We start from the raw sequence: 26,816 nt of genomic DNA, 5'->3' as shown, positions 1-26,816 counted from the left end.
ATCGAATTTGATATGAATATTTTTAATCTCAGCTGCGTTAATTGCAGCCCCCCCTCAGCTGAGCATATTGCCCTGGTCTTTTTGCAGAATTACTATAAAATTACGGATGTTTTATTTCATTTTATGAAACTAATGATGAAATGAATTTATCAAGATTCATCAACATTCATCAAGATATTGTGTGTCTTTCACTGAGTGCGACACATTAAATTTAACTTGTGAGCAATAACACATTAAATTTAACTTGTGAGCAATATAGTGTTATGTTACAAGTCTCTTGATGTCATTTTTCAACATGGCAGCTAGTCCATTTTTCTCTTTCAATTATCGCTAGTTCCTGTTTCTCTTTAAATTATCTGCAACCCCATCTGTTCCAAGCTCTATTTTCCAGTTTCTGCTTTGCCTATTGGCTCCTAGCTTTTGCAGTTCACAATCTAAGGTTTCATAGTAAAATAATGCAGAAGAGTCAGTAGGTATAAATGAAAGAATGATTCTTTTATAACCTTATCTCTTATTGGGGTCTTGTTTAAGGGAACAAACCTCTATGATAACATTTTGCAGATTGCTTGGGCTGTCATCTTCCCTCATGGCACTATTTGAATAGGCTTTGTCATAGACACAACAGCAGCAACAATATAACTTTAGTTCTGCCTCTGTAGGTTTATCAGTCAACATATCCAAAAGAATGCTAACAGAACTACAATCTAAAATTTTCGCAGTAACCTCCTCATGTATAACAGCTGCAATATAAGAAATAAACTTCCTGTATTGTTGGTTATTTTGATATTCTCTGAGAGTGATGCCTACTTCAAATTTATTAAGCAATCTTTAAAATCAGAAAATGGATTATTGTGATTCACTGTGTAATAAGCTGTGTTAAATAGTTTTCATAAATGCTGAAATAGTCTTTCATCAATTTTTCCTTGACACACTGCGAATGGTGTGAACTCTGAAGTTTCTACAGCTTTATCTTTCAACAAGTAATCTTTGTGATTGGTTGTGTAACTTGAAAGTTTCCAATTTTAATGGCCCGCTGACACTTTGCAGAACCCATGAGTATTTATCTGCTGTTTTCAAATATTTTGTACACACTCTGCACAGTGATACTGTTTTCATATGACAACTACTGAAATTCATCACATCACTGCTTTCTGAATTGCCTTTTGCTTTCACCCTTATTAGCAGCATCACATTTGATACTGGTATCATTTCCTTTACGTTCACTTAGTACAGCTTGTACAGAACGTTCATGGTCGCCACATTATTGAAAAGACTTATGTAACAAATTGGTTTCTTAAAAATAACAAGATACTTTTAATATTTCTCAAGGGCATGATCACTGGTGAGAAAAATTTATGTGAATTTTTGCTATCAAACATGTTTATCACAACTCGATCAGTGAAATAACACAGGTGTGCCAGCCATAATGACCATGCTGAAAGTTTCATGCATAAATTCATTTCATCATTAGTTTCATAAAATGAAATAAAACATCCATAATTTTAATAATAGGCTACTGCAGGATTCAGCAAGATGTTTTAGAAATTCACAAAATACTTCACAACCACATGTAATCAGTATGAAACAACAGAACATGAATGACAAACCAACCTTCTTTTTTCTTATTTTTGAAACAGTTCTCTGCACTGACAGGAAACAACCAAAAAAGAACCTTGAAAATCTCGCAGGAAAAGCTTCAACCATGAACACATTGCTTAAGCATTTTATGTGGTGAACTATAATTCATGTAATGCAGAAATTGACTTTGCATTTGGACACAAAGTATGGCACATGTATGAATAAAATGTAGCCTGTTGTAAGAAAAAAAATCACGAACATAAATTATGGGAAGTATTAAGCACACATTTCCATGATTATCACCTTCCACTCCCCATGTTGCGTTGAATCTACCTGAATATTATTAAATCGGACTCCTTTCTATAACCTTTAAATTAAATCGGACTCCATTCTATAACACTTGAAAAGAAATATTTTAAATAAACAATTACATTTTCTTGCTTAAAAAATCCAAACTTTATTTGCTTACACACTTAAGGAAATCAAAACATTATTCTAATCTTTTTTACTGTTGCCAAACTACAAAGACAAAACTCTGTCTAAAATAAAAAAGAAAACAATGGCTGTTGAATATTGTTAACAAATATAAATTATGGAGCTCACAACACTCCAGTTGCAATTTCTTAGTCGTCAATGATGAGCTGGAAACCGTTATTTCAAGCCCTGCATTATTTTGCTTGATGTAACATGTTAGGAAAATGTAGTTTAAGTTTGCACTGGGAATTTGACTGTAAGCATAAAATAAGATTACTTTTATCTCTGGATATATAACAGATTTGATAATTATCATTAAGGTTTTCATGTTAAATCAGTGGACTGTAATTTCGGTGAGTACTGCAGGATATAAAATGATATATCTCCAGCAGTCAGAAAGTAAAAGAGTATTGTATGCAGAGGAGGATGTGCTTATAGAAAAAGATTTTGAAATGAAAATTATAATAAATATAGATAAAGTTATGGTGATGTTGTATCATCATTAGACTCCACCAGAAAGTCATTAGAAAAGACAAAAATTATAAACTTCAGCTAACAATTAAAATCAATTTTCTTTAACATTTAAAAAAAGAAAGCACATGTGGCAAGAGGCTATAAATATGTAAATATTAGTGCACACAAACCGATATCAGACATCGGCAACAAACAGGCAAAAAAAGGTGAGTAAGCAAGTCTTGGCAGAAAAGTTCAAGTTTTTATCCTTGTGTTATGGGCTGCACATATTCATATTGCGCAGCAAGGATGAATTTTGTCATCACTGCAATGAAAATTTTCGCTGTAGGACTACTCTCTCCATGTGTCAGAGCACAAGGCGTCAGAGACACTATAGATTAAACTTACCCTTCTGTCAAAATGAATAATGTTTATTTGGCCGGCATAGGATTTTCAACTTGGTGCCCGATTGGATTACAGTAAGCATCTGCTAAGGAATGGAAACTGATGTTCTAAAACAAAAAAATGATGGTTTCAGGCAATTGAGGCCAGTTCTCGATTCCTCTGCCTTAATGAGAAGTAAAACATTTTTTATTACTTTAAGTGGGCCATCATACAGGTGAGTCAGTGGTGGCTTCAGTGCATTAGTTGGGTGCACGAAATGCTTATTGTTAACATGAGTTGATGCGAGTTCTGTTACATCTCTGTCATTGCCTTACACGTTTTCTGTATAAATGAAATTGAGTCAACAGAATTAGAAACCTGGGTGGATTTCAAAAGGCATTATCCTGCTTGCTATAACCTTAGGTTAGGAGGCCTGCACAGTGGCATTCAATTCTTTTGAGTTCTTCAGACTATCTCTGAACAGGTTCCGCCCAGATCTTGCTTGTATGTTGATCAAAGACAGAGAAGTTCACCATCCGTTATACATTATTATGGCAAATCAATGCCTGTTTTAGGGAGTGATGAAATCCATTCACTGCAGAGTGGTATGGGGTAGTTTAAGTTCATTGAGCACCAAGAAGTTTATTAAGAGTAGTGAACATGCACAACTTAAATTGTCAATCCTGATCGGTACTTATGGTGATAGGAACTCCAAACTAGCAATCCAGTGGGTGAAAAACGAGCCATAGTTTCTGCTGAAATATCTTTCATTGGTATTGCATCTGGCCATCGAGAGAATCAATCAGTCAGGGTTAAAAGGTAGGAATATCCTTCTGAGGGTGGCAGTGTCGCAGGTATATCCAAAGCACAAAGAAGGACTGCAATGGACTGTGAGTATGCCACATAAATTTGGACTTCTGGCAATCAATGCAAGCATGAGTCCAAGTAACACAATCCTTGGACACAGAAGGCCAAATAAAACGAGAAAGAATCAGTCATGTACCTGGATGAGAAAGTCCATGGAGGGAATCAAATACTGTTGTGTGGAGTTGGCTGGGAACAAAGGAGCATATCTTGTCACCACTTGCATCACAGTATATACCGGGTGGCCATAATTAAACTGACAGTGCTCACAGTGTTCTGTAGTGCAATCTATTTGCAAGAATGGCACCAAATTTTGTAGGAAGATTAAACAAGACTGGGGACGAAAGATTCCACCAAAAAACAAATTAGTTCCAAAAGTCACCGCTAGGGGAATATTTGGTGCTGTGTAATAGAAAATAGAGTGTTAACAAATGCAAATCAATACGGAAATTACCTTTTATTTTGCATTCAAATGAGGTTCAATGTGGCTGCCATTGTTGTGGACTACATATAGCATTCTGTGCACAGTATGCACAACAGCAGGAAGTAACATGTCTGCAGGAATCTTCTGTACAGTGGGTGATATGTTATGCTTCAACGTAGCTAGGTCCTAGACCACTCCTTGATAGATCTTGGACTTAAGATAATCCCATAGCCAGAAGTCGCATGGGGTAAGATCAGGTGACCGAGGTGGCCATGCAGTTGGAAAGTAGCGGCTAATGACTCTTTCTGTTGTAGCATCTGTTGCACCCGTACAGCAACGTGTGGAGAAGCTCCATTTTGCATGAAAATGATTTTCCCCAGGCATTGTCTTTGCTCAAGTGCCGTAATGACAAAGCTGTTCAACATGTGGCGATATTTCTCTCTGGTAACAGAACAGGTTTCCGGTTCTGTCGGGGTAATGTTCTCATAGAAGAATGAACCTATGATAAATTCCGCTGTGAACCCACACCAAACAGTTACCTTTGGTGAATGTAAGGGAATTGCTGTGATTGCATGTGGTGGTTTGCCATCCCAAATTCGGCAGTTCTAGGTATTCACAGTTCCATTCACGTAAAAGTGGGCCTCGTCTTCCCGTAAGATTTTCCATGGCCAAGCATCATCCACCTCCATTCTGGCAAGAAAGGTGAGAGCAAAAGTCAATCCCTTCTCATGATCTGGGTACAGTAACTCCTGTACACGGCTGAACACAGATAGAAGTTGATAATCTTTCGTAAGATTTTCCATACCGTACTGTAAGGCATATCCATATTCCGAGCTATTCCATGAGCGCTAGAGGTGGCAGCAGCAATATTATCTCAATACAGGTTTTTGTCCTCTGCCTGACTGAACCTTCAGAGAACCTGTTTTCTCAAACGTCGCAACCATTGCTTTTAGCCCATTAACCGACACAGGACCGTTACCTTTACACTTTTTTTTGTGCGTTTTAAAAGCACGAAGAGCGGCTGATGCGTTGCACTGGTTGAGATAAAAGAATTTGACCAGTAACGCACGTCGACTAAAGAAGGAGTCATTGCACATAAGCTTTCAATCCGATTGATTCGAAACGTAACACATTGCCTTTTAAAACCCAAGCTGCTGGCACTGTGCAAATGGATGTAACATGAAATTTGAGTAAAGAACTTCTGCTCAGCATACGTGATATTGCAAATCACGAGACTTTATCGGTGTTTATGTAGATTTTACGCTTTTTTGAAAGTGTTGCCATATTGCACTTGAACTAAATCAGAAAATGTGCGTAATAAAAGGTAATTTTATTCCGTATTAATTTGCATTTGTTAACACTCTATTTTCTATTACACAGTGCCAAATATTTCCCTAGCGGGGACATTTGGAACTAATTTGTTTATTCGTGGAATCCTTCGTCCCCCGTCTTGCTTAATATTCCTACAAAATGTGGCTTCATTCTCGCAAATAGATCGCGCTACAGAACACTGTGAGCACTGGCAATTTAATTATGGCCACCCAGTATTTAGCCCAGAAGACTGCTTTTGTAGAATTAATAAGCTACTTTCAGTGGACAATACATGATTCATTTGAGATCATTATGTTGAAATTTAGCATGCAGTGTGCCAAATGTGTTACATGCAGCTTACTAATAGCAAAAGTACAATATTTCTGGTCCAGAAACACTGTTGGTTGGTACTGAATTGAGCAATATAATTCATATGCCTAATCTCTATGGGTTTGAAGCATCTGAGAATACAATACCAAAAAAGCAAACGTAATCATTGGTTTGATGAGGAATGAGTAAGATTACAAAAAGGAAGAATGAGACACATAGATTATTGATTCAAAGACATTACGCTGGAAATGCAGAGGAAAGATACAAGGAATTAAGAAGAGAGGAGAAGCGAATTCATAGAAAGGAAAAGCATTTGTACCTGGGTGAAGTATACAAGGATAATGAAAATCTAAAAACACAGAAAGAAGCTAGGAAATTTTATCGGCTGATAAATAAAATCAGAGCTGATTTTAATCCCAGAACAATAACTTGTAGAAAAAAAAAAATTGTAGAAATCACTAGAGACATGGAAGTTCTGGTTTGTTGGTGTGAATATTTTAATTGTCTGCTTTTGGGTAGAGATAGAGAAGAGGAGATAACTATTTATAACATGCTACCTACTATGAGTTGTGAATGTGAGGTTATGGAGCATAATCCACCAACTCTGTATGATGTTATGCTGGCAATTAAAAAGTTAAAAGCAATTTAAAGAGCTCACCTCTGTTCTAATATTATTGGAAATTGCCAGTGTGGATTCTAGAAGGGAAAAACAACTGATCAATTGCATTCCATTAACCTTTTCGCGACGGTGCACATTTGTTTAAGACTTATGGGACAGAAGGGAATCGAAGGCAGTCACTGTACAGGGCAGAGGTTTTGCATCACTAAGCCTAATTATATTAAAAAAAATCAGAAAAAAATAAAGGTTTTGCTTCTAACATCATAATTTTTGGTATCATTTTAGATTATTACTTGAGCTCATGTTAAAATTAGCACTTAATAACGTTTTTTCTTTATTTTAAATGAAAATATCCTTAAAAAATTGCTTATCTTGTAAAATAATTTTTGGAAGCGCTGTTCAAATTATTCCAAAGTTTTAATTGATTAAAATCCATCAATAATGTTTAAAATTAATAAAAAAAACACAATAAAGACTATTTACAATAAGAAGTAACAAAATTTAAAATGAAGGCTGAGTGTGGTAAATCTCGAAGCACGGAGACTTATCACTTTATAATTCTTAGAAAAAGCATCACTTTCTAACTCTTAGAAAAAGCATCACTTTCTAACTCTTTAGAAAATGAATCATCACTCTCATCTGCATTAGTAAATGATTCATTGACCATACGAGGGTATTCTTCCTCTGATAAATAGCGCCTTCCCGCCATAATAGACTGGAGGTGAGGCTTTCCGAAATAAAAAGAGAAGACACGAAAATATATCTGAAGGCAATGCAAAACGTAACAGTACCCCACATACTAACACTAAAAGGCCATCCATAGTAAAGGAAAAAACAGAATAAAAAAAGGAATTTGATATAAATTAAACATGCGAATGTTTTCATTAGCACGCTGCGATTTAAAGAGCTCACCTCTGTTTATGCTTCCCCCCCACCCTTGCAAGAGATGATGAGTAAAATATCAAAGTCAAGCAGAATGTATCAAACGCAAGGTCATGAACCTAAAACTGGGTTCGTTTCAAAAGTAATGGACATAGGATGCCATCTAGTGGCCTTCAGAAAATCTTTCCAGCTTAAAATGCGTATACGCATCGCCTGTCCTCTGAATGCAATCTCTCGTGGTGCGTGGATGGGATGCTTGGCTGTAAGAGACGTTCTTAGGGAATGTGTATATGGGACACCCGTCCTGAAAGGGTTAAACAAATTTTGGAATATCACATTGACACGTACCACCTCTTTGTTGACTTTAAAGCTGCCTATGACAGTATTAACAGAGAAAAATGACTTGAAGCAATGTTAGAATTTAATATCCCGAAGAAACTGATAAGCCTCACAAAGATAGCTTGAAAAAGTGATATGTAGAATAAAAATTTCAACATATCTTTCAGAACCTTTTTATACTGAGAAAGGATTAAGATATGAAGACTCAATATCTTGCCTGCTGTTTAATATAGCTTTAGAAAAGGCCATAAGAGACTCTGGAATAAACACAAGTGGAACCATCTTGCACAGAACCATTCGACTGCTGGCTTTCGCCAATAAGATTGATATCATTGGGCGATCAAAACAAGCTGTGGTCGAGGCTTTTATCTCGCTTGAAAGTGCAACAAGAAAGATGGGCCTAATCATTAATGAAGATAAAACGAAATTTATGATTGCGTCTAATAAAACTGTTGATTAGAGGATGATGTCCCTCAAAATTATGTTGAAAATGCTTCACAGCACAGATAGCAAGTAATTCTCTATCGTGTGTGCTGTACTTAGTATTTAACTGGAGTCAATTTTCGGGGGAAAAAAGGCAGTGGCTGAAGGCTCTTGCATCGCGAGTGCAAAACGACTCTATGAGCCACATCTGAGGCATCGAAAATCGATGACAGCTGCTGACCTGGGCTATGTTAACCAAAGGTTATGAATTTAGATCAGTTTTACATTTTACAAACGGCACAGTTATTTCTGCTCTCCAAGGAGACCTTTAGTGTCAATATAAAGGAAAATTGTCAGAGTTTGATTATTGTTGGTTACATAAGAAGGGACTGTGAGCTGAGGATGCTCAGCTAGTAATATATCAAATTTAGAGTCGCCAAAATGTACAGATACGCCTAAATCAAATGAACTCTGAAACAGTTTGCTATGTGATAACAAACCAGTTCTGAATCGACAAGGCAATTATTCGCAATGTCAACAAGTAACCTATATTTTTTTAGGAAACCAGCACCCCAAAATGGCTGGTTTTCAACCATAGTGACAAATAACCAAGTGAAACTGCAACGTAAATTTAAATCCAAAGTAAGACATTTAGTGCCAAATGTGGGAAACTTAATTCCATTCACGCCGAACAAAATCCTGAGAAGGCCTACAACACTGAGCATACTTTTGGATTGGCCAAAAGAATACAGTTTACCCTACGACCGTCACCCTGGCCAGCAAGCGATTTGACATTTTCCATTGAACGAAAGGAGAATGGAGACTGACATTTCCTTGCGTGCTTACCAAAACTGACAGAATAAAAGTCATCTGTTCACTCTTGTTAGTGATTAGTGCGTTCTAGTGACTTACTGTGCTGGAATGAATACTGAAAATTAATTTTCTGAGTGCGAGCAATACGTCCTAAGGCAGAGGTTAACTCACTAGCTTGCTTTGTCAGTTCTGCTACCTGAAGTTCCAAATGAGTTGTAGCAGATTCATTTGGCTCAGGGAGCTATATTCACATAAGAGTGAGATGCGAGCTTCGTAATCTTATCAGTGACTGTTGACAATTTACACAAATTGTCTTTACTGAGAGCAGCCAAAAGATATTTTGTGTGATTAAGGAGCCTTGCAAACTAAAAAGATCGTAACAAGGGTTCACCTATAATATCACCTGCTAAAGCGTGCATTGAATCAACAACTGAGAAAGCCACTGATTGTCAAGTGCAAGACCTTGCAACAGAATATGAATTTTCAATACTTTGCTTTCAGAATGTATTGCAAACAACCTTTGTTTTAGGATATCATATTTTACGATAGTGGGATGTTTTAAAATGATATTGCTAAAAGAATTAAGTACATTAGAATCCACAGCAGCAACAATCTCATATTCTGCTTCTTAAGCGTGTAGGTTCTGGATATACATTTAATTCCTTACGTAGATGTATCGTAATATGGGCATTGCATAAAACAAAACATTTAACAACACAAGAACAAAATGATTAACACAAAAATAGAACCACGTTTATCATCACGCTGGCATACAGCGGGTTACCTTCGTTACTTTGCTACTAACTAGCTACTCTTCTCTAGAAAGTCACGAGAGAGAGGCGTTGCAGGCCGTTCGGCTAAATTGCGCATGCGTGGTCATCACGTCGGGACACCTCCCCTCTAAAAGATTTGATTGCGTCTTTCAATGACCTGTCAGATCCATACATATAAATATTTTTTGAAACAAAATAAAATAACATTCATGAAATTTTCGAACTTAATTCACCAATTCTTACCATTTTAAATTAAAATTACTTCAACATAAATCCAGTAATCTTATTCATTTAAAAGATGTAACATTCAATTAACTTTTCAAACTTAAATCTTTCACATAATCATAATCATATAAGCAGTTATCATATAAACAAGACAATACAAATTAATCATAATATTTTAGGGAACCCTGACTAAATCTTTAAGCATATTACATAACGTTAGGGGGAAAAAATCAAAAGTTTAGCATTTTAGCTCTAAAAAAAATGTTCAAACTTAGTCAAAATGTCTTATAGTTCATAGTTCGTAACATCATTCTTCACTCACTGGAAAATATAATCATATTAAGTCACATCATCAGTAAACTCGGCATAGGCTTTTGGTCTACACATAATGTTACCGTTCCATTTTGTTGACACATAAACTACTGGATGCACATATTTACTTTCTGATTCAACGATTAGCTGTAATAGCTCATCCATTTGTCGATCAACTTCATTTTTTAGAACTTCAGGTATTCGATGCGGTTTCTGTTTTTTTGGCATATTTCCAGGCTTTAGTTTGATGTTATGTTCTCCAACATTGGCGACTTTTGGAATACCAGCTCTTAGGTTCTTATGTCTTCTTAAAATCTCCATAAGTTCTTTCCTCTTATGCGGTTCAAGGTGCGTAATATCACATTCTTCATTTGCTTTCCATGGAACAATTCTTGGAATGTATTCAACTTCGCCAAAATCAATATCTGTATCACATATCACACCAACATTATTCACAGCGGTATTGAACTCTCATATCTTGTTTGTGTGAACGTGCTTCAAGGAATTGTCAGGCATTTGTACTATGTAACTATAATCAATATGCTTTTTGATGATCGTAGCAGGTCCCGTCCATCTGGCATAAACTTTGTTTTGACTATCAGGGATTAAAACTATAACCTTGTCACCTTCCTTGAATTCTTTATGACGAGTCTTATGGTTATTGTAGAATGCATAAGCTTGTTGCTTTCCAACATCTGTAAGTCCTGTGTATTCAGCAGCTTTTTCCAATTTCATCTTCAAATCATTCAGATAATCAGTAACTGAGCTTAACTGTCCATGAGGAACAGGAGTTTCATCAGTCCATGACGTCTTCAGGATAGATAAAGCGCCATTAGGACGTCTTCCATAAAGCATCTGAAAAGGACTAACACCAGTCGTAGCATTAGGAACTTCTCGATAAGCCCAAAGTAAGTATGGTAGATGTTTCTCCCAATCTTTGGAATGTTCCCTAATGGTATGATGTATCATTCCCTTTAAAACAGCATTAAATCTTTCTACAAGGCCATTTGAACTTGGATGATAAGGAGTCGAGAACCTTGGGGATGATCCGATCCTTTTCAAAAACTCTTGAGTCTACGAAGCAGTAAAATTAGTTCCTTGATCCGAAGCAACAGTCTGAGGGATTCCTGTGCATGTAAAGATTTGCAACAACGCATTGCATGTTGCTTTGGCATTCAAATTCGTCAATGGTATCGCTTCGGGCCATCTTGTACATAAATCAACAGCACACAGAACATATTTATAATCTCTACAGCTTGGCTCTACAGGTCCGAGGATATCCACATTAATTACCTGGAATGGTGCTTTAGGATGTGTTACTGGCATAATCGGAACTTCATCAAAGGGACGCTTTTTCGCTTGAAGTTGACAAGAAGTACAAGTATTGCAATATTGATTTACATCTTTCTTGATTTCAGGCCAATAGAAGGAACATCTCAAACGTTCAGCTGTCTTCTTTGTTCGCAGGTGACTTCCCCATAAGCTAGAATGAGCTAAGTCCAAAATTTGTTTTCTTATTTCTTTAGGAATGACTAACTGGTGAACTCTTTCTTCTAAAACTTTATGATACAAAAAGAAGTTGTCAATAACAATTAAAGTTAGTACTTCCGTTCTTAGCATTTTGCCAGCATGTTTTTAAAGACGGGTCATTCATTTGTTGAACTCGAAACAGTTCTGAATCAGAAACACATTGATCGTGTCTCGTGCTACCTTTGGAATCAACCTTACCTGTATCTTCATATACAAGAGCACAACATTCTATCATTTTCTTAACAGTTTCATTACATTTTTCATTAATTAGTTTTTCCCTATCATGGTTAAGTATTTCGTCAAAATTTTCAGTTTCATCAAAATGCATTTCAACGAAACTATCATTAGTAATGTTTACATTTTTGCATTCAAAATTAAACTTTCGTTTATCATCTCCACTTAGCTGATTAAAAGCACTTAACGGCAAGAGTAAATCATTACATAACTTATCCACCAATGCACATGTTATAAAAATAGGTGACACAGTTTATCATCTTCAGAATACATTACTAAAGGTAGGTTAATAAGAGGAGCTTTTAAAGATTGTCCGAAAGCTGACGTGGGGATAACACTTCCATGTGGCGTACGGTATTTTTCGGGTACAATATCAGCCTTGACAACGGTTAATTGTGTGCCTTTATCTGCTACTGCATTAATTAATTTACCATCACATATAAGTTTAACAGTTGGCAAGTCATCTATTAATTCCTTAACTTTTTGATTCACAGTAAAATATTTAGAAGAAATCTTTGCTGTTACGGTGTTAGAATTATTCTTAATTTCTTCCTTAGCAACCTTTTCCTTATCTTCATGCAACAATATATTATGATACTTAGAATTACATTTTGAGCATTTTAATTGAGAAGGACAATTTTTTGTTCTACAGTTCCTTTCAAAACAAAGAAAGCACTGATTAGAAGCTTTTAAACTTTTTTTTTTTTTTTTTCTTTCTTCCAGGGATATAAAGCATTTTTCCAAAACATGATTTCCGCTTTCACAAAATATGCAAGGAAACGTTTGAACAGCTGCAATTTGCTTACATTAGGGGAATAGCTGGCACTAAATTTGTTGGCGTTTAATGAATTCCGAGTGTGGAAGTTGTTTCGCTTTTCATTGGGTTGAGAATGCTTTTCGAGAGAATCAGCATAACTCTTAGAATAAAATTAATTCGTTCACGACTTTCAATTTCCTGTTTTAGAAATTTCATAACATCGTCGACATTAAAATTTTCCTTATCTGCATTTTGATGAGCAAAATCAAGCGTTATATCCTGAGGTACACATTTCATTAATAAAGGGTACAGTAAATTTCCGTATGATTCGGTTTTGATTCCTATTGAATTTAGTGACCTTACATGTAGATTGCAGGTGTCATATAATTCTCTCAAAGGATTAATATCATTAGAACTTCGGACAGGTCATAAATTTAAGTAACAATTAATAAGGAGACCATATCTGTCTTTAAGAATTTTAAAAGCTTCGTCGTAGTTTTCTGGCGATAAAGAAAAACTTTCTATCGTGTTTAAAGCTGCACTGCCTAACAGGTAATTAAATTTATCCACTTTAGTAGTTTTTCATTTTGATTTATTGCAGTGTCAAAAGAATTGTAAAATGTTTGCCACACTTCAGCATTTCATAAAATTTATCAATCATAATCTTTGGCAATTTAACATTATAATCAGAACTTTTATCAACACCAGAAGTAGATAAATTGTTACTATCATTAGAAGAACTATTAGAAACTAGTGAATTATTGCTATTTCTTTTTTCTTTCAATAATTTTGTGCCTCTAAAACTCCATTTCACAATCTTTTCTTCGTATTCCAAGGCACTTCCGACTTCGGTTTCAATGTTATTAACATCAAGTCAGAGTTTTAATTTTTTCATCTAATGCTCTCAAAGAAATAGCTTTTACTTTTAACATTTCCAGTGATTCTTCTAGGTGTTCAAAGTTACCGGCTGCAATTAATGATTCAGTAGAATTTGTTACTTTAGTAAAGGCTGAACGAATAACTTTCTGTTCTTTCTTAGATTTCGTTAGCTCTTCAGCCATTTCTGTAACCTTGAATTTCACTTTACCACAAAATAAATTGAACAAAGTACTTCTTACCTTTTTGAAGACTCATTTATGCATTTACTCGTTAACTTTGAAGAATGACATATCCTCCTTTTCTGGCATCACTGTCATATTCTGCTTCTTGGGCATGTAGGTTCTGGATATACATTTAATTCCTAATGTAGAAGTATCGTAATGTGGGCATTGCATAAAACAAAACATTTAACAGCACAAAGACTTTATTAACACATGCAAAACAAGAACAAAACGATTAACACAAAAATAGAATGACGTTTATCATCACGCTGGCATACAGCGGGTTGCCTTCGTTACTTCACTACTAACTACTCTTCTCTATTAAGTCACATGAGAGAGAGGCGTTGCAGGCCATTCAGCTAAACTGCACATGCATGGTCATCACGTCATGACAAACAACATAGTTAAATTTTGTTAAATCCAAAGTTACATTGGAAAGGGAAAACTGTGATTCTAATATAACAAACCATAATGGAGGAGGAATTGTTTTCCAAAAAGGCAGTAGTTCTACTGAAACATGCGATACCTGCGTGGCTGCTATATTTTCAGTTCGAAAATCATCAGTTGAATTTTCGTTACATGACATGACTGTTAAATTTAAAGAAGCTGTATGATTCTAATGGCAAACACAAAAACATCAATACTAAAGCATGGTATAAAGGATAGATCTATCACCATCAGGGATACACACGAGAATGAAAAATTTGAGACTTAACAAAATGCAAAATATTCACCTCGTAAAAATACACTGTACACAACATTATCAATAAGGAAAAACTGAGGCCAGTGAATGCCAAGAATATATGATAAATTATCTTCAAAAAATACAATTTAAAGATATTCTAAGAAATTAAAAGTCCAATAAAATTATCAGTTAAAAATCGTTTTTATTTTAAAAGCACTTACAGATTTAAAAAAAAAAAAAAAATCCCAAAAAAATTAATTTAATCTTCCCGGCACTGAAAAGCTGATAATTTAAAAAGGTGATCCATTTTCGACACCGACACACATTGACGGAAACCTTCACCAAAATATTCTTGAGAATCATTTGTACTAACATAATACTGCCGTGAAATCACAAAATCTATCCAGGTTGCTTAAAAACTTCCTTAAGCAGTACGCAAAACTGCAGCATTCCTCATTTTGGATAAGTTCTGGAGAGAAGCCAGATAAGCATCATCCATACAAAATACATGGGTGAAATTGGAACCAGTGCAGTGTCAAGGCAGGTAGGTATAGCTGCAAAGTATACACGCAGTTCTTACTTTAGGTCACCAAACATCGCGATGTTTTATCACCATTAAGCCCGTATCACACAAAGTTTGTTTAACTCGAACAACTGTTTCGGACAATTTTTTTCACTAGTTTACTATTGAAAGAAAGACGTGCGACTTTTTCCTTCCTTTCCAAAAAAAATTGCAAGTTGTTCGTTTTCAACCAATCAGCTATTAGCTTGTTTGTAATGGGGAACCAGTTTTCCCTGTGTTAACCTCAAAGCGATGTATGGTGATTGGCTGTTGTGACAAAGCAGAAAAATTGTTCCAAACAGTTTTTCTTCCGAAACAAACCGCCGTGCGATAGCCTTAGAGTTCATCAAAAAGTCATTAGGAAAGCGTAAAAATCACAAATTTCAGCTAACATTTAAAACCAACTTTAACATTTAAAAAAGGAAAGAATATCTTGCAAGAGGCTAAATATTTAAACTTTTACTCGCACAATCCAACATCAGACATCGACCACGAACAGGCAGAAAAAGGTGAGAAGGAAGTAGCACGTGAGTCTTGGCGAAAGAGTTCATGTTTTTATTCTCATGCTATGGTAAATACCTATGCATATTGCACAGGAAGGATGAATATTACTATCACTGCAATGATGATTTTGGCCGTAAAGTGATTTAATAGACATTTAGATGATACCAGTTGTGAGATTCCATCCCAAAGCAACACCTTTAAAATTGCAAACTTTGTAAATTGCTGTTGAGCTTTCATAATCAGGTTGTGCTGAGAATTAATTGTAGGGCTTTACAAGCTACGAATTCAGAAATCAGTTAGTACAAAGTAATTGGTGTGCATCAATTGTGGATTTTGATGACATAGGAGGTCACATCGTCAAGAAAGAATTGCACCTATAAGAGAGTTTTTTGAAGATTTTGTGAATAACTGTAAGAAATATTACACTGTTAGTGTGTTCGTACTAATGATGAGAACAATTGATGATAAACTTGAAGCTTTCAGAGGAAGATGTGCTTTCAAGCAGTATATTCCTAATAAACCTGAATTAACCTGATAATGATAAAATGAATTCCTAATAAATTCTATATTAATATAATTCGTTTTTCTATTACTTTAAAAATTTTGTTTCATAAAAAATATAAAAAATTTTAATATTTATAATTTGCATATTTTTAAGTTTGATGATAAAATTTTTGCATAAATGTAACACTTTAACCTGAAGAGTAAGTTTTTTCTTCAAAGAAACACGAACCGGGTCTTTTGGACCTAAAGTATGCGCTCATGTAACTCAAAAGAGTGTGTGCGCTCCTGGGTTAATACCTATTTAAGGCTTTTATAATCAAAGATTACTGCATTTTCAGTGAAGGAAACATGCTGGAGGATAAAATATCTATTATTAGTTCTGTTGTATTTGCTTTGTTTGATAACATTGCAGTATGTTATAAAGCATACTTTTTTTTTAATTCATTGTTTTACTTTGCACTTTTGGATTATAAATATGTAGAACATAAATTACTTGAGAGAAATCAGATGAGAACTGATTTTCTTTCTCTTCCAAAAGTTTAAATAAGTGTGTAATTTTAAGATTGAAAAGTATTATACAGTTTAACTCCTGTTGATTTATTTAAGACTTTGAAATAGATATTACTATGTAGTATATTATCATTATTGCAAACAATAATATGCTGTTCTTATTGCATTATAGTATATTGTTAATCTATTAAGCTGAAGACTAGATGATTAACTATGCTTACTGATAAATTGCTATTATATCAATGTATTTTATTTTAGTTTATTTAGTCGTCAGCAGCCTGGAAGATCCCCTCCTCCAAAAGAAAATGACAAGTCAAAGAAAATCAGTCGAAAGAGGGACAACAATTGAAATCAAAATGTGTTATCGATGTAAATTTGATCAGCTAACTAAAGCATGAAATTTTGCCTTTTCTCATTTATTCATATTTTGTACATGAACTTTGTAACATTGTACTTTCTTGCCATCCATTTTGCATTTCTTTGACTTCCAGCATATGAAAGTTAACATTTCTCATAGTAGATGAATGTCAGAAGGAATTGACATTATCTTAAAACGGTTGAAACTGACATTTATCTCACTTCTTAGAATTATCTTTTGCCTCAACTTCGAATTGCTAAGTTAGGAACTCTGAAGTTTTATAATTCACATTTCACCATACTCAAAATATTCATTTTAAGTATATGACTGATAAAGTTGTAAATATTTTATATATATTTTTTTTTTTTATAAAATATTTTTGCTAAACTGTTGAGAACTATTTCATGATATATTTTTATTTATACACTGCCATATTCATATTTTGTGAGGGATTGCAGTTATATAATTGAAAAGCTCTTGATGCGTATGTTCAGATGACAGTATAATTATCATGCTACAAACTTGCGTACATTTTAAAAAAATTGAACAGAAATAAGTTATTTAATAATCCTTAGAAAATATAATGTTACTTGCATAATTTCATTTACTAAATAAGTCAAGTATGATGAGAGCTTTAGTGTTGTGTATTAATTTTTTTTTTTTTTTTTCCATTTGAAATTGTTTTGACTCTCACTTTTTAAATGTTTGAAATCTTAATATCAAAAGTAATGAAACAGTAATAACATATATTTAACTACAGCATATTTGAGTTTTATATACAAATGAGAAAGGAAGGTATATTAAAGAGATGTGTTAACCACTCAGTATTTAAATATAATGCTCAGAGCAGCTCTTAGATATTGTTTATTTTTTCCTTATTAGCAAGCTAAGTTTGTTTATTCATGATTTAGCTGAGGTAAATTCACTGGCTAATTCTTTATCATGTTGCAGATACCGTTTTGTTTTCAGTGGAACATTTTTCTGTTTAAATCTGATCATGATTTTAAGTTTTACATTCCTAATTTATGTACTTCTGTGTTAGCTTAATTCAATTATGTATGAAGAATTATATATCAAATGTTACTATATAAAATTAAATATGTGTTCAGATTTTGCAATAGGGCAAAATATAGTCTTATACTGACAGTTTTATAGAAAAGCTGTGTGCATTTTTACATTTTACTCTAAAACTAGCATCAGTATAACTTTTTATTTTTAACAAATTTTAAATTTCAAGCTGGCATATTTCTCTGTCATCTGTATCAGCTCTTTCTCACCCCCTAAACTTAAAAAAAGTATATATGTTTGTTAAATTGTAGCTGGTTATTGTGATTTAAATAGTCATGCCCTGCAATAAAATGTATTTTTCACAATTGGTGTTTGAAAACAATCATCATAACCTGTTGTTATTTACAAAATTTTGCTTTATTTTAGAGTGTTATTTATGTTAATGCTTCTTATATTTATCTGGTGTTGTAGCTTTCCATTACTGCTAAGAATTGTTTCATGTTGATGCTTTGCCATAACATTTTTAATAGTAATTGCTATATAAGTTTAAGAAATTGACTTTTCAAAGCTTTGAACTATAGTTGAGAAAAATATTTTCAAATGGTTGCAACTAGAATTAAGTGTTAGATACGAGTAATTAATCAAGTTTCATATGTATAAGAAATAAATGTGTTGTGTGCCATATTTAGCACTGAATGAAGCTTTTTATATCAGGGGAAAATTCCCTTTATGTAAACATTGCAAAGATAGCATTAGGAATAAATCAAGTATTTTATTATAAACCAAAAAGATTTTACTGGTGCTGTGTACTTTCATACAATTGTAAATGACTATTTTTATAATAATGTGTTACTGTATATATATATATAGAGAGAGAGAGGAAAGTTTTCATCAGGTCTGATGCCATTAAATTATATATTTCTGAAAACTGAAATTATTTTGTTAAAAGATCTTAAATTTCTAATGTATGTAAATAAGAGGGTTTTTGCATTTAAAGTATATTTAAATAATTTCTTATTCTTTTTAATATCAAAAGAACTACCAAATTTGGCATTTTGCTTATCACACTTATTACAGTGTGTATATATGTTATATATTTCGCTTATTGTTCTTACATTGAGTCAACTTTTTAGACTTTATGTAGATTTGCCTTGAGTAGTAATTTGTTACACCTTAAGTATATTATTTATTACTACTCACTATTATTCATATTGTACAAGATTGTTCTTGTGGGTTGTAGTGTGACATTAACTATTATCCAATCAGTGTTTATTGCAAGATTATTCATTTTTCATTTTATTAATATTATCTAAACATTTGAAATGATAAACTGATTAGTTACCCTTTGCAATATATTTTCAGTACTTGTTACAAAGAAGAAAAGATTTTTCAACTTACATAGTGTTTGCAAACCCATCATTTTAAAGTAGCTTGTCATATCATTTAAATTTTTCAGTACACTATCTTACAAAAAAGGGATTTAGGTGCAAGTCCATCATCTTTGATTTTCCATCAATTCTCCAACTTCTGTGCATTAGATTAAATGACAATTCTATAATTTGGTTTCTTCAAATCTGATGGTGTTTTCTACTCATCTGTGGTTAGTGTAAAAGATTTATTATTATTCTTACTAATCAGAGTTCTATATACTGGTGAGCTATGAAAATTATGAAAAAAGTAAAATATCACAAAATAGCACAGAAATTATATAAAATAGAAAGTTTTAATTATGGGGCACAGTTTATGCCAGAAATTGCCGCACATTTTTTCCTTCGCTATTCATTCTAACAAACATTAAAAATTGTTGAACTCTTCACCATTTTCGTTTTTTATTTTATAATGCTGCATATTAATTATTTATGGTGCAATAATTTGACACAGACATTGTAAAGCAGTTCAATAATTTTTCTTGCTGTAATTTTTGAAATTTATTCTTTTTTTTCAATCATTCATGCTTGAAATTCTTTTGATTTTAACATAGAATTAATTAGTTGTAAGGTATCTAACTATGTTCTAATCACAGATTTGGAGAAAGACAGGTGGTTCACAAATTAGACAAATTTTAATAAAAGCCTTGCACAAGTTTCCTCTAGCTCACAGATAGTTCAAGAAGTGAAGAAAGCTGCTGCTGAAGGCAGTGGAATGTTCTTGTAAAAAAATTATGCAACAGAGTGCCACTCTTGTCAACACTATACGTAGCTTGATACATACGTGCTTTTGATAAGAAGCAATCACTTTCTTGGTGAATCATGTATCGTTTGAGCATCATTCAGACAGCTGGCATAGAACTAGTTTTCGCAGTGCCAATCAGATTGTCTTTTAGAAAGGCAAAGCAAATTTCCAGTATCTTTGGTTTCCAGTAACCTCAAGAATCCAGAGATTCGCATGTGCAGTGCATGTTGATCCAAAGTTAATCCCCCCCTCCATTCTCATATAAAAAATCTTTTAAACCCTTTCTTATTTCTTAAATTCTTATTTGCCATTGTGTAGTAAAATAAAAAAAATTATAATCAGTCATTTAGGTTAACCATGTAATATATCTGTATTTGCCAAAATACCGTTGATTTCTGTAATTCAGTTTTTAACCCTTGAGTAATTAACTTTATTTTAATGTTATTCGTATAATTTAACGTGTCCTCTTTTCTTCTAAATTTATTTATTATTAGCTAATAATACTTTCAAATTTCAGGCAATTTTCTCTGGCATACTCGTGAAATTAATTCTAGCCGTAATATGACATACCTTCACAAAATTTAGTGCTTATATTTTTTACATATGTATGCTGCTAAATAAATATAAAATACTTGAATTAATTTTAAAATATCATTAAATAGATTTCTTTCTTCCTTTAGCTTCAAAATGTCTGCAGAAAAGACATTTTTAAATACCGACTGGGCGGATTCTAATCTCAATCCTCAGTGGAGAAAACCACTCCTATTATAGTTATAAAAGTCATATGTAATTGGCAAATTTTTGTGTTTTCAAGTGGTGCCATAAATAATTTACCCTCAGCACAGTATGCGTATAGCCTGGAATTTTCTTGAAACACAACTGGGAAAGTCAGGGAATTTCATTCTCCTGTTTGAGTGGCAATGCTGTATATATCTCTATTGTACAATATTTTGATTGCAGCTTCTTCATATTAGCATCCTTAATTAAATTTTTACACTAGCCATTTATGAAAAATCTCTCTTAATTGTTTCTGTGTATAAAGTAGATTATTTTCCTTATCATTTCTTGTATTTAGAGATTTATTACTTGAGTCATCTAAGCAGGACGATTATGTGAATTTCTTCAGAGATATGTAATCTTTGTGTCAGTGTTTCTGTGGATTGAAATTTCCAAGGTTCTTTAACCCTTTGATGCGCGGTGGTTGCGCCCTGAAACCACCATTTTCTGAATTTTTTTTCTTCTCTTTTTTCCGAAATTTTTGAGTGAAAATGAATTGATTACTGATCTTTTACATCTAAATAACACAAAATGACTGTAGAATCATATATGTTTTGGGTATTAATATTTCAGATCGGATGCTTTTAAAATTCGTTTTTGATGAGACAAAATAACTTCCTTTTATTAATATAAACAACTTTAAATTTCAAAAGTTAGTCATCGCATATCATGATTTCTATCATAAACAATAAAAAATTGCAGTAATTAAACTGCATATATAAAAAAATCCTCTATATGTATGGCATTTGCTATGTGGTTTCAGGGCGCGACCGCTGTGTTACAATCCTCTAGAGGCTCGGTGGTCACGCCTTGAAACCACTGGCATTTGCTTTTCAATGGCGTTCGCTTGCTTTTCAAATAGGAATGTTTATTTTTACCCGGATATAGATAAAGGGCTTTGAAACCCCAGAGTTATTTTATCACTAAACAATACATGCACCTGCCCAGTAAAAAGGTATTTCTTTTCCAAATACTTTTCTCTGACATCAACACACTTGCTCCCCAAGCTAGTATTGTGATTTTATAAATTATTTCCTGTGGTTTAAATTTAATGTAAATATACTTTGCTATAATTAAAAATAGAAACTGCGTAAAAGTTTTATTTAAATTAGAAATATTTTCTGAATATTTTGGGACGAAATACGAAGAAAATAAGTTTGAATGGGAAACGAACAATCTGTACAAAGCCAAAAAGACCAAGCCCCCCCCCCAATTAACATAAAAAACCACAAATTTCATGTGCCAGATGAAAAGAAACTAAATAATTCTGGACATATACCAGTGAAATTTAAATCCAGGCAGTGTACATTTTGTAGCACAAAGAAGAAACCTCATAGGACAAGATGTATGTGTGAAACGTGCAATGTGTGTCTATGCATGTACCAAAGAGAGAAAACATGCTTTGAATATTGTCACAAAAAAAATTTGTTCTTTGAAATTAAAAAAAAAAACACAGAGTTCTTTTTTATCCTTATTTTATTGAGTTTTTAATCCATTTATCCAAATGTCCTTATTATGTAGGTACTTATATTTTCACTGCTATAGAAAAATTACATAAATGTTTATTTTTTAAATTTTTTTCTGATGATTTACTTTGTAAAATAATGTAAAAAAATGATATATAATGTAATTCTTACATACACTTTTTTAAAATCCATAAATTTCGTCATTTATTGGAAACGCTTGTGGAAAATGGCAAGTGTTTTTTTTCCTACTACATCAGTAAATTTCAAAGTCAGCGCGACCACCACCCACAGAACAATGGGCAAGAGTTTTTAGCTAAAAAAATTATAAAAATAATATTGTGCATGTCAAAGGGTTAATGCATTATGCATAAGAAAAGTTGAGTACTATTTTATTCCATCTTGTCTGTTTCCATAGTAGTTTCTTCCTGTTTAAAAATTCATGTGAAATTATTAATAAATTTTATATACTCTGATAAAGCTTTTCCATTTTCCTGAAAATTTTTGGATTGAATTTTATGATGCAGCTATGCAAAATACACAATGGCTATCTACTTAAGTGTAATTCCAATTTTTATTGAGAATCCTTTGGTTTCTTATCCTTCAGCCCTTGCCACTGACAGGACTTTTGGGTTGAAAGATTTTCAATGCTCCATTCTATGCACACACTAAAATAACAAATGTGTATGCCTTTTTTTGGATTTAATACTCAAGCTCCATTGACTTTATAGGCAGCCTTTGCAAACCATCTTACATAGCATGGCAACTTCTCTTTGAATGTAATCTCTGTTATATGTAAAATGTTAATTTATGACCGCATTTGTAAGCTAGTTTAGTAGTCAAAACTTTTCCACAATTTTTCTTAAGTTTGATTTGGTATTTCGTTGATATATTAATTTTATTTTAAAGTGGAAAGTGTTATTCATGTAAGGTTTTATGTGAAAGGCTGTAGAAATTCAGGCAGATTCATGGCTTTTGCTGTAGAATCTCTTGTAATTGCAGATTTATTAGAAGTACCTCCCTCCTTTTTCAGAAATAGTGTCATTTTATAATTTCCAGGTTCTGTTGCAGGAGTGTTTTATGAACTGAAGAAATATATTTTGAAGAATAATTAAAAATTTCTACATTCTGAAGTATTGGGCCCATTTACGTATTAACTCTCACCGTGTTTCATAGAAGATAAGCTTATATTAATGACAACTAAAATAATTCGTCTTATTTCAAATGTCAAATCTGCTATATTAAGAGAACTGTTCAAGTTCTTGGAAAACAGAAAATGTATAACCACTCTTTGTTTTTGACATTTGTATTGCTTTTTTTTTTTTTTTTTTTTAACATTCAGTTTTATGCAAAAAAACAGCACATATTGACTGTTGGAACATTTTGAGCTTTAGTTAGAAGTTTTTTTTTTTTTTAAATTTAATTTTATTATTAGTTGACTTCATCTAATTATATTTATTGTTACAGATGGGTAACAAATATTTTTTAAGTGCTTTATTTATTTTTGTATTGGTCAACATTTTGTGAAATATTTCATATTTGAAATATTTAGAGATATAGTATGAAGGGACAAAGTGAAATATATTCTGTTCCAGAGTTAAAAAACAAAAATGAATGTATTATTAGACTAAGTAGTTCATTCATTTAAACTCTGATATGTTGAGTTTATAAACATAAATGATAGACAATTTGTTTTTCTAAAAATGGCCCCAAATTGCAGGATTAGTTATATGAGAAATGGAAGAGGAAAGATTAATATTTAGTAATCATACCACTGATTAAAATATACATTTTTTAATCTTTTTTGAGCATTATTACTTTTAATAAAAGAATGAATCTTGAATTATGTCTTCTAAGAGCAAAAATACATAGTGTGCAATAAAAATGCAGGAAAGCTAAGTGCTGTTGTGCAGTAATATAGTTTTAAAATTTAGACTTGTGTTTGTGAACTTACCATTGTTTTTTATGAAATGAAAGTATGTAGTATTCTGTTTATTTTATGGCAGATGTACAGAATTCAGGTTCTGTTGCATTTTTTTATGAAATGAAAGTATGTAGTATTCTGTTTATTTTATGGCAGATGTACAGAATCTCATGTGAGAAAGAAGTGTATATATGTGCCAAAATAAATTGTTTAATTTTTAATCCATTTGCATTGACTCATAAATAAGAATTGACTTATGGATTTCTATTAATGTGATATTGTCTGTGGCCACAAAATTATGAATCTAGGCATATATTTGGATGCATACATTTAAGTCAGAAATGACATACAAATAGAAATTTGATATTTTTTTATAAGATTATCTGGTATCAAGGCTTTTGCTAATGATTATCAGAGAATGCAGTGGTAAAACAAAGGCTTACATGCCTTTTAAGAACTTTGTTTCGTACTTTAAGAAATTCTTAAAAAAAATTAAACATATTTATAATGGAGTGTTTTCGTGATATAATGATGATAAAATGTGATACTAGAAATCACCTTACAATATTATTCTATATGGTAATTCCACACTTTGAATTTATGGACAGGCTGATAGTAAAGTTTAGCATAATGTTATTTCTACAGGAATGAGATAATTATTAATTGAACCAGTCGAACAGCGTTTTGTCACCAAATCTTAATTTTAGATGTTTGGTATAAAAGTCTTGAGATTGCTTTAGTGGAAGTGTATGCTTATTTTGCTTGGGAAAGATACCAATTTAATGGTATTCATACCTCAATTTTTAATGTATGTATGGTTATTTTACTAGAATTTTGCTGACTTTATTAGATGATTTATCCCCTAAGAGGACTGCTTGTTCTGGTATGGCAAATATAAATCCTTTATATTCAGGAGTAAATAATAGCAATAGAATCATCCTGCCTTTTGATGGCAGTGCAACATAACATTCCTTCAGGAAAATCTATTAAATATTTCTCTCCTTAACTTGAATTAGTAATCTTCTGTTAAATATCTGTCTGTTGCATCATTTGTCAAGTTTGGATCATAGCATCTGACAAATACACCTGGCAAAAATTCCTGTGTGGGTAAATCAAAAGAAGGACATTTTTGAGGTATATGCAGGTGGTGTCTTATGTATTTGTAATGTGTTATGTGTAGTTTTGTTATAGAGTGTGTACAGCATTGTGTTATTAATTGGACTTAAGATCAAACTTAATACTTTGTTAACCTTTAATTGCTGTGAGTGGTCTCTCAGACCGTGTGACATTTTCCATTAAATGCTTCCACCCCTTAGAATAATTAATTTGTATTGCCATTCTTAGTACCTTCCTAAACCAGTTGTCCAAAGTCACATACCAAGTTGCATTTTGCTAGCTCTATTTCTTCTTTTATTTTAAAAAATTTTCCTCAGCGGTCTGTGGGACCGATCACAGCAGATACGATTCAATTTTCGACTGATAAAGTTCATTTTTCGTTGTTGTTACATATTCCGCTTTTTTTGTAAATATTCTTGAAATGGCTTCAAATGCGTGCAGGAAACGTTCTATAGATCTTACCCAAGACCAAATTGAATAAATAGTTTGAAATTGGTCTAATTTACAGTTCTCTGATGAAAGTTCCCATGATGAAATTATTGAGAGCGACCACGACACAAATTCAACAATATTTGCCGATGAAAATGAAAATCCATGTTCTCCTTCTACAAGAGTTTTTTTTTTTTATTGGAAAAAATGAATTCAAATGGTCTATTTAAGAGCCCAACAAGGGTGTTCAAACTCATAGTCACAATATAAATCTTCGTTCAATCTATTCAACTGCTCGTCGAAACTGCTTCAGAAACTTGGATATCTGTGCAATAAATGCATTCGTATTATTTCAATCTTATCCTATTGGCTCCGAAAATGAAACTAAAAGATTTCATCAGCAATTCAGTTGGTGCAGTCTCATGCAAAACAGAGGATAACTTCATGGTTTTTACCTAAAAAACTCAAACTTACAATAAGAAGAGTTTTCGGAATAAATGATGATGAAGTAAACATTGCAATCGAAGATGATAAATTAGATAAAAAAAGAACATGCTATATTTATCTACCTAGCAAGAAAAGGAAAACAGCTTACAAATGTATAGCATGCAAAGAACCAGTGTGTCTATAATGCAGTAGAAAAGTATGTTAAAAATGCAGCTCGAATTATAATTTATAAAATAAAAATTAATTTTCTATATTCTTATTAAAGCATTCTTATTGCAAATTTTAATGTAAAATAAAAAAGTTGAAATTTTAAAATTTAGATACGTAAACGAAGGAATTATTATCATAGTATATATTTTATTTTAATGAACTGATTTAAGTATAAAAACTGCTTTATATCTTCATGAAAAAGTTAAATATGTGAAATTAAATAACATTTATTCAAATAAGAAAAATAAAACAATATCTTATTTTGTTTTTAGCAGAAGCGGTCTGAGAGACTGCTCACAGTAGTTATGCGACAATTTAAGTC

At 32.7% G+C, this 26,816-nt stretch overlaps 1 protein-coding gene across 2 annotated transcripts in view; it reads left to right on the top strand.

Annotated features, from left to right (window-relative positions):
• The window catches only part of ics (ras suppressor protein 1), a 73,441-nt gene extending 48,924 nt beyond the window's left edge, over positions 1-24,517 (top strand). For both annotated transcript variants that reach the window (XM_085809402.1, XM_035360049.2), the window contains one exon: positions 16,849-24,517. In XM_085809402.1, the coding sequence (XP_085665528.1) occupies positions 16,849-16,988 (140 nt within the window). In that variant the 3' untranslated portion in view covers positions 16,989-24,517. The remainder of the gene's footprint in view (positions 1-16,848) is intronic.
• Positions 24,518-26,816: the final 2,299 nt, after the last annotated feature.

This window comes from Stegodyphus dumicola, chromosome X2 (assembly GCF_044657685.1).
Source record: "Stegodyphus dumicola isolate Sdum_Otavi_A_Nest chromosome X2, ASM4465768v1".
Taxonomy (NCBI): Eukaryota; Metazoa; Arthropoda; class Arachnida; order Araneae; family Eresidae; genus Stegodyphus; species Stegodyphus dumicola.
Note: the sequence above shows the minus strand (reverse complement) of the source record. Positions and strands in the feature narration are given on the sequence as shown.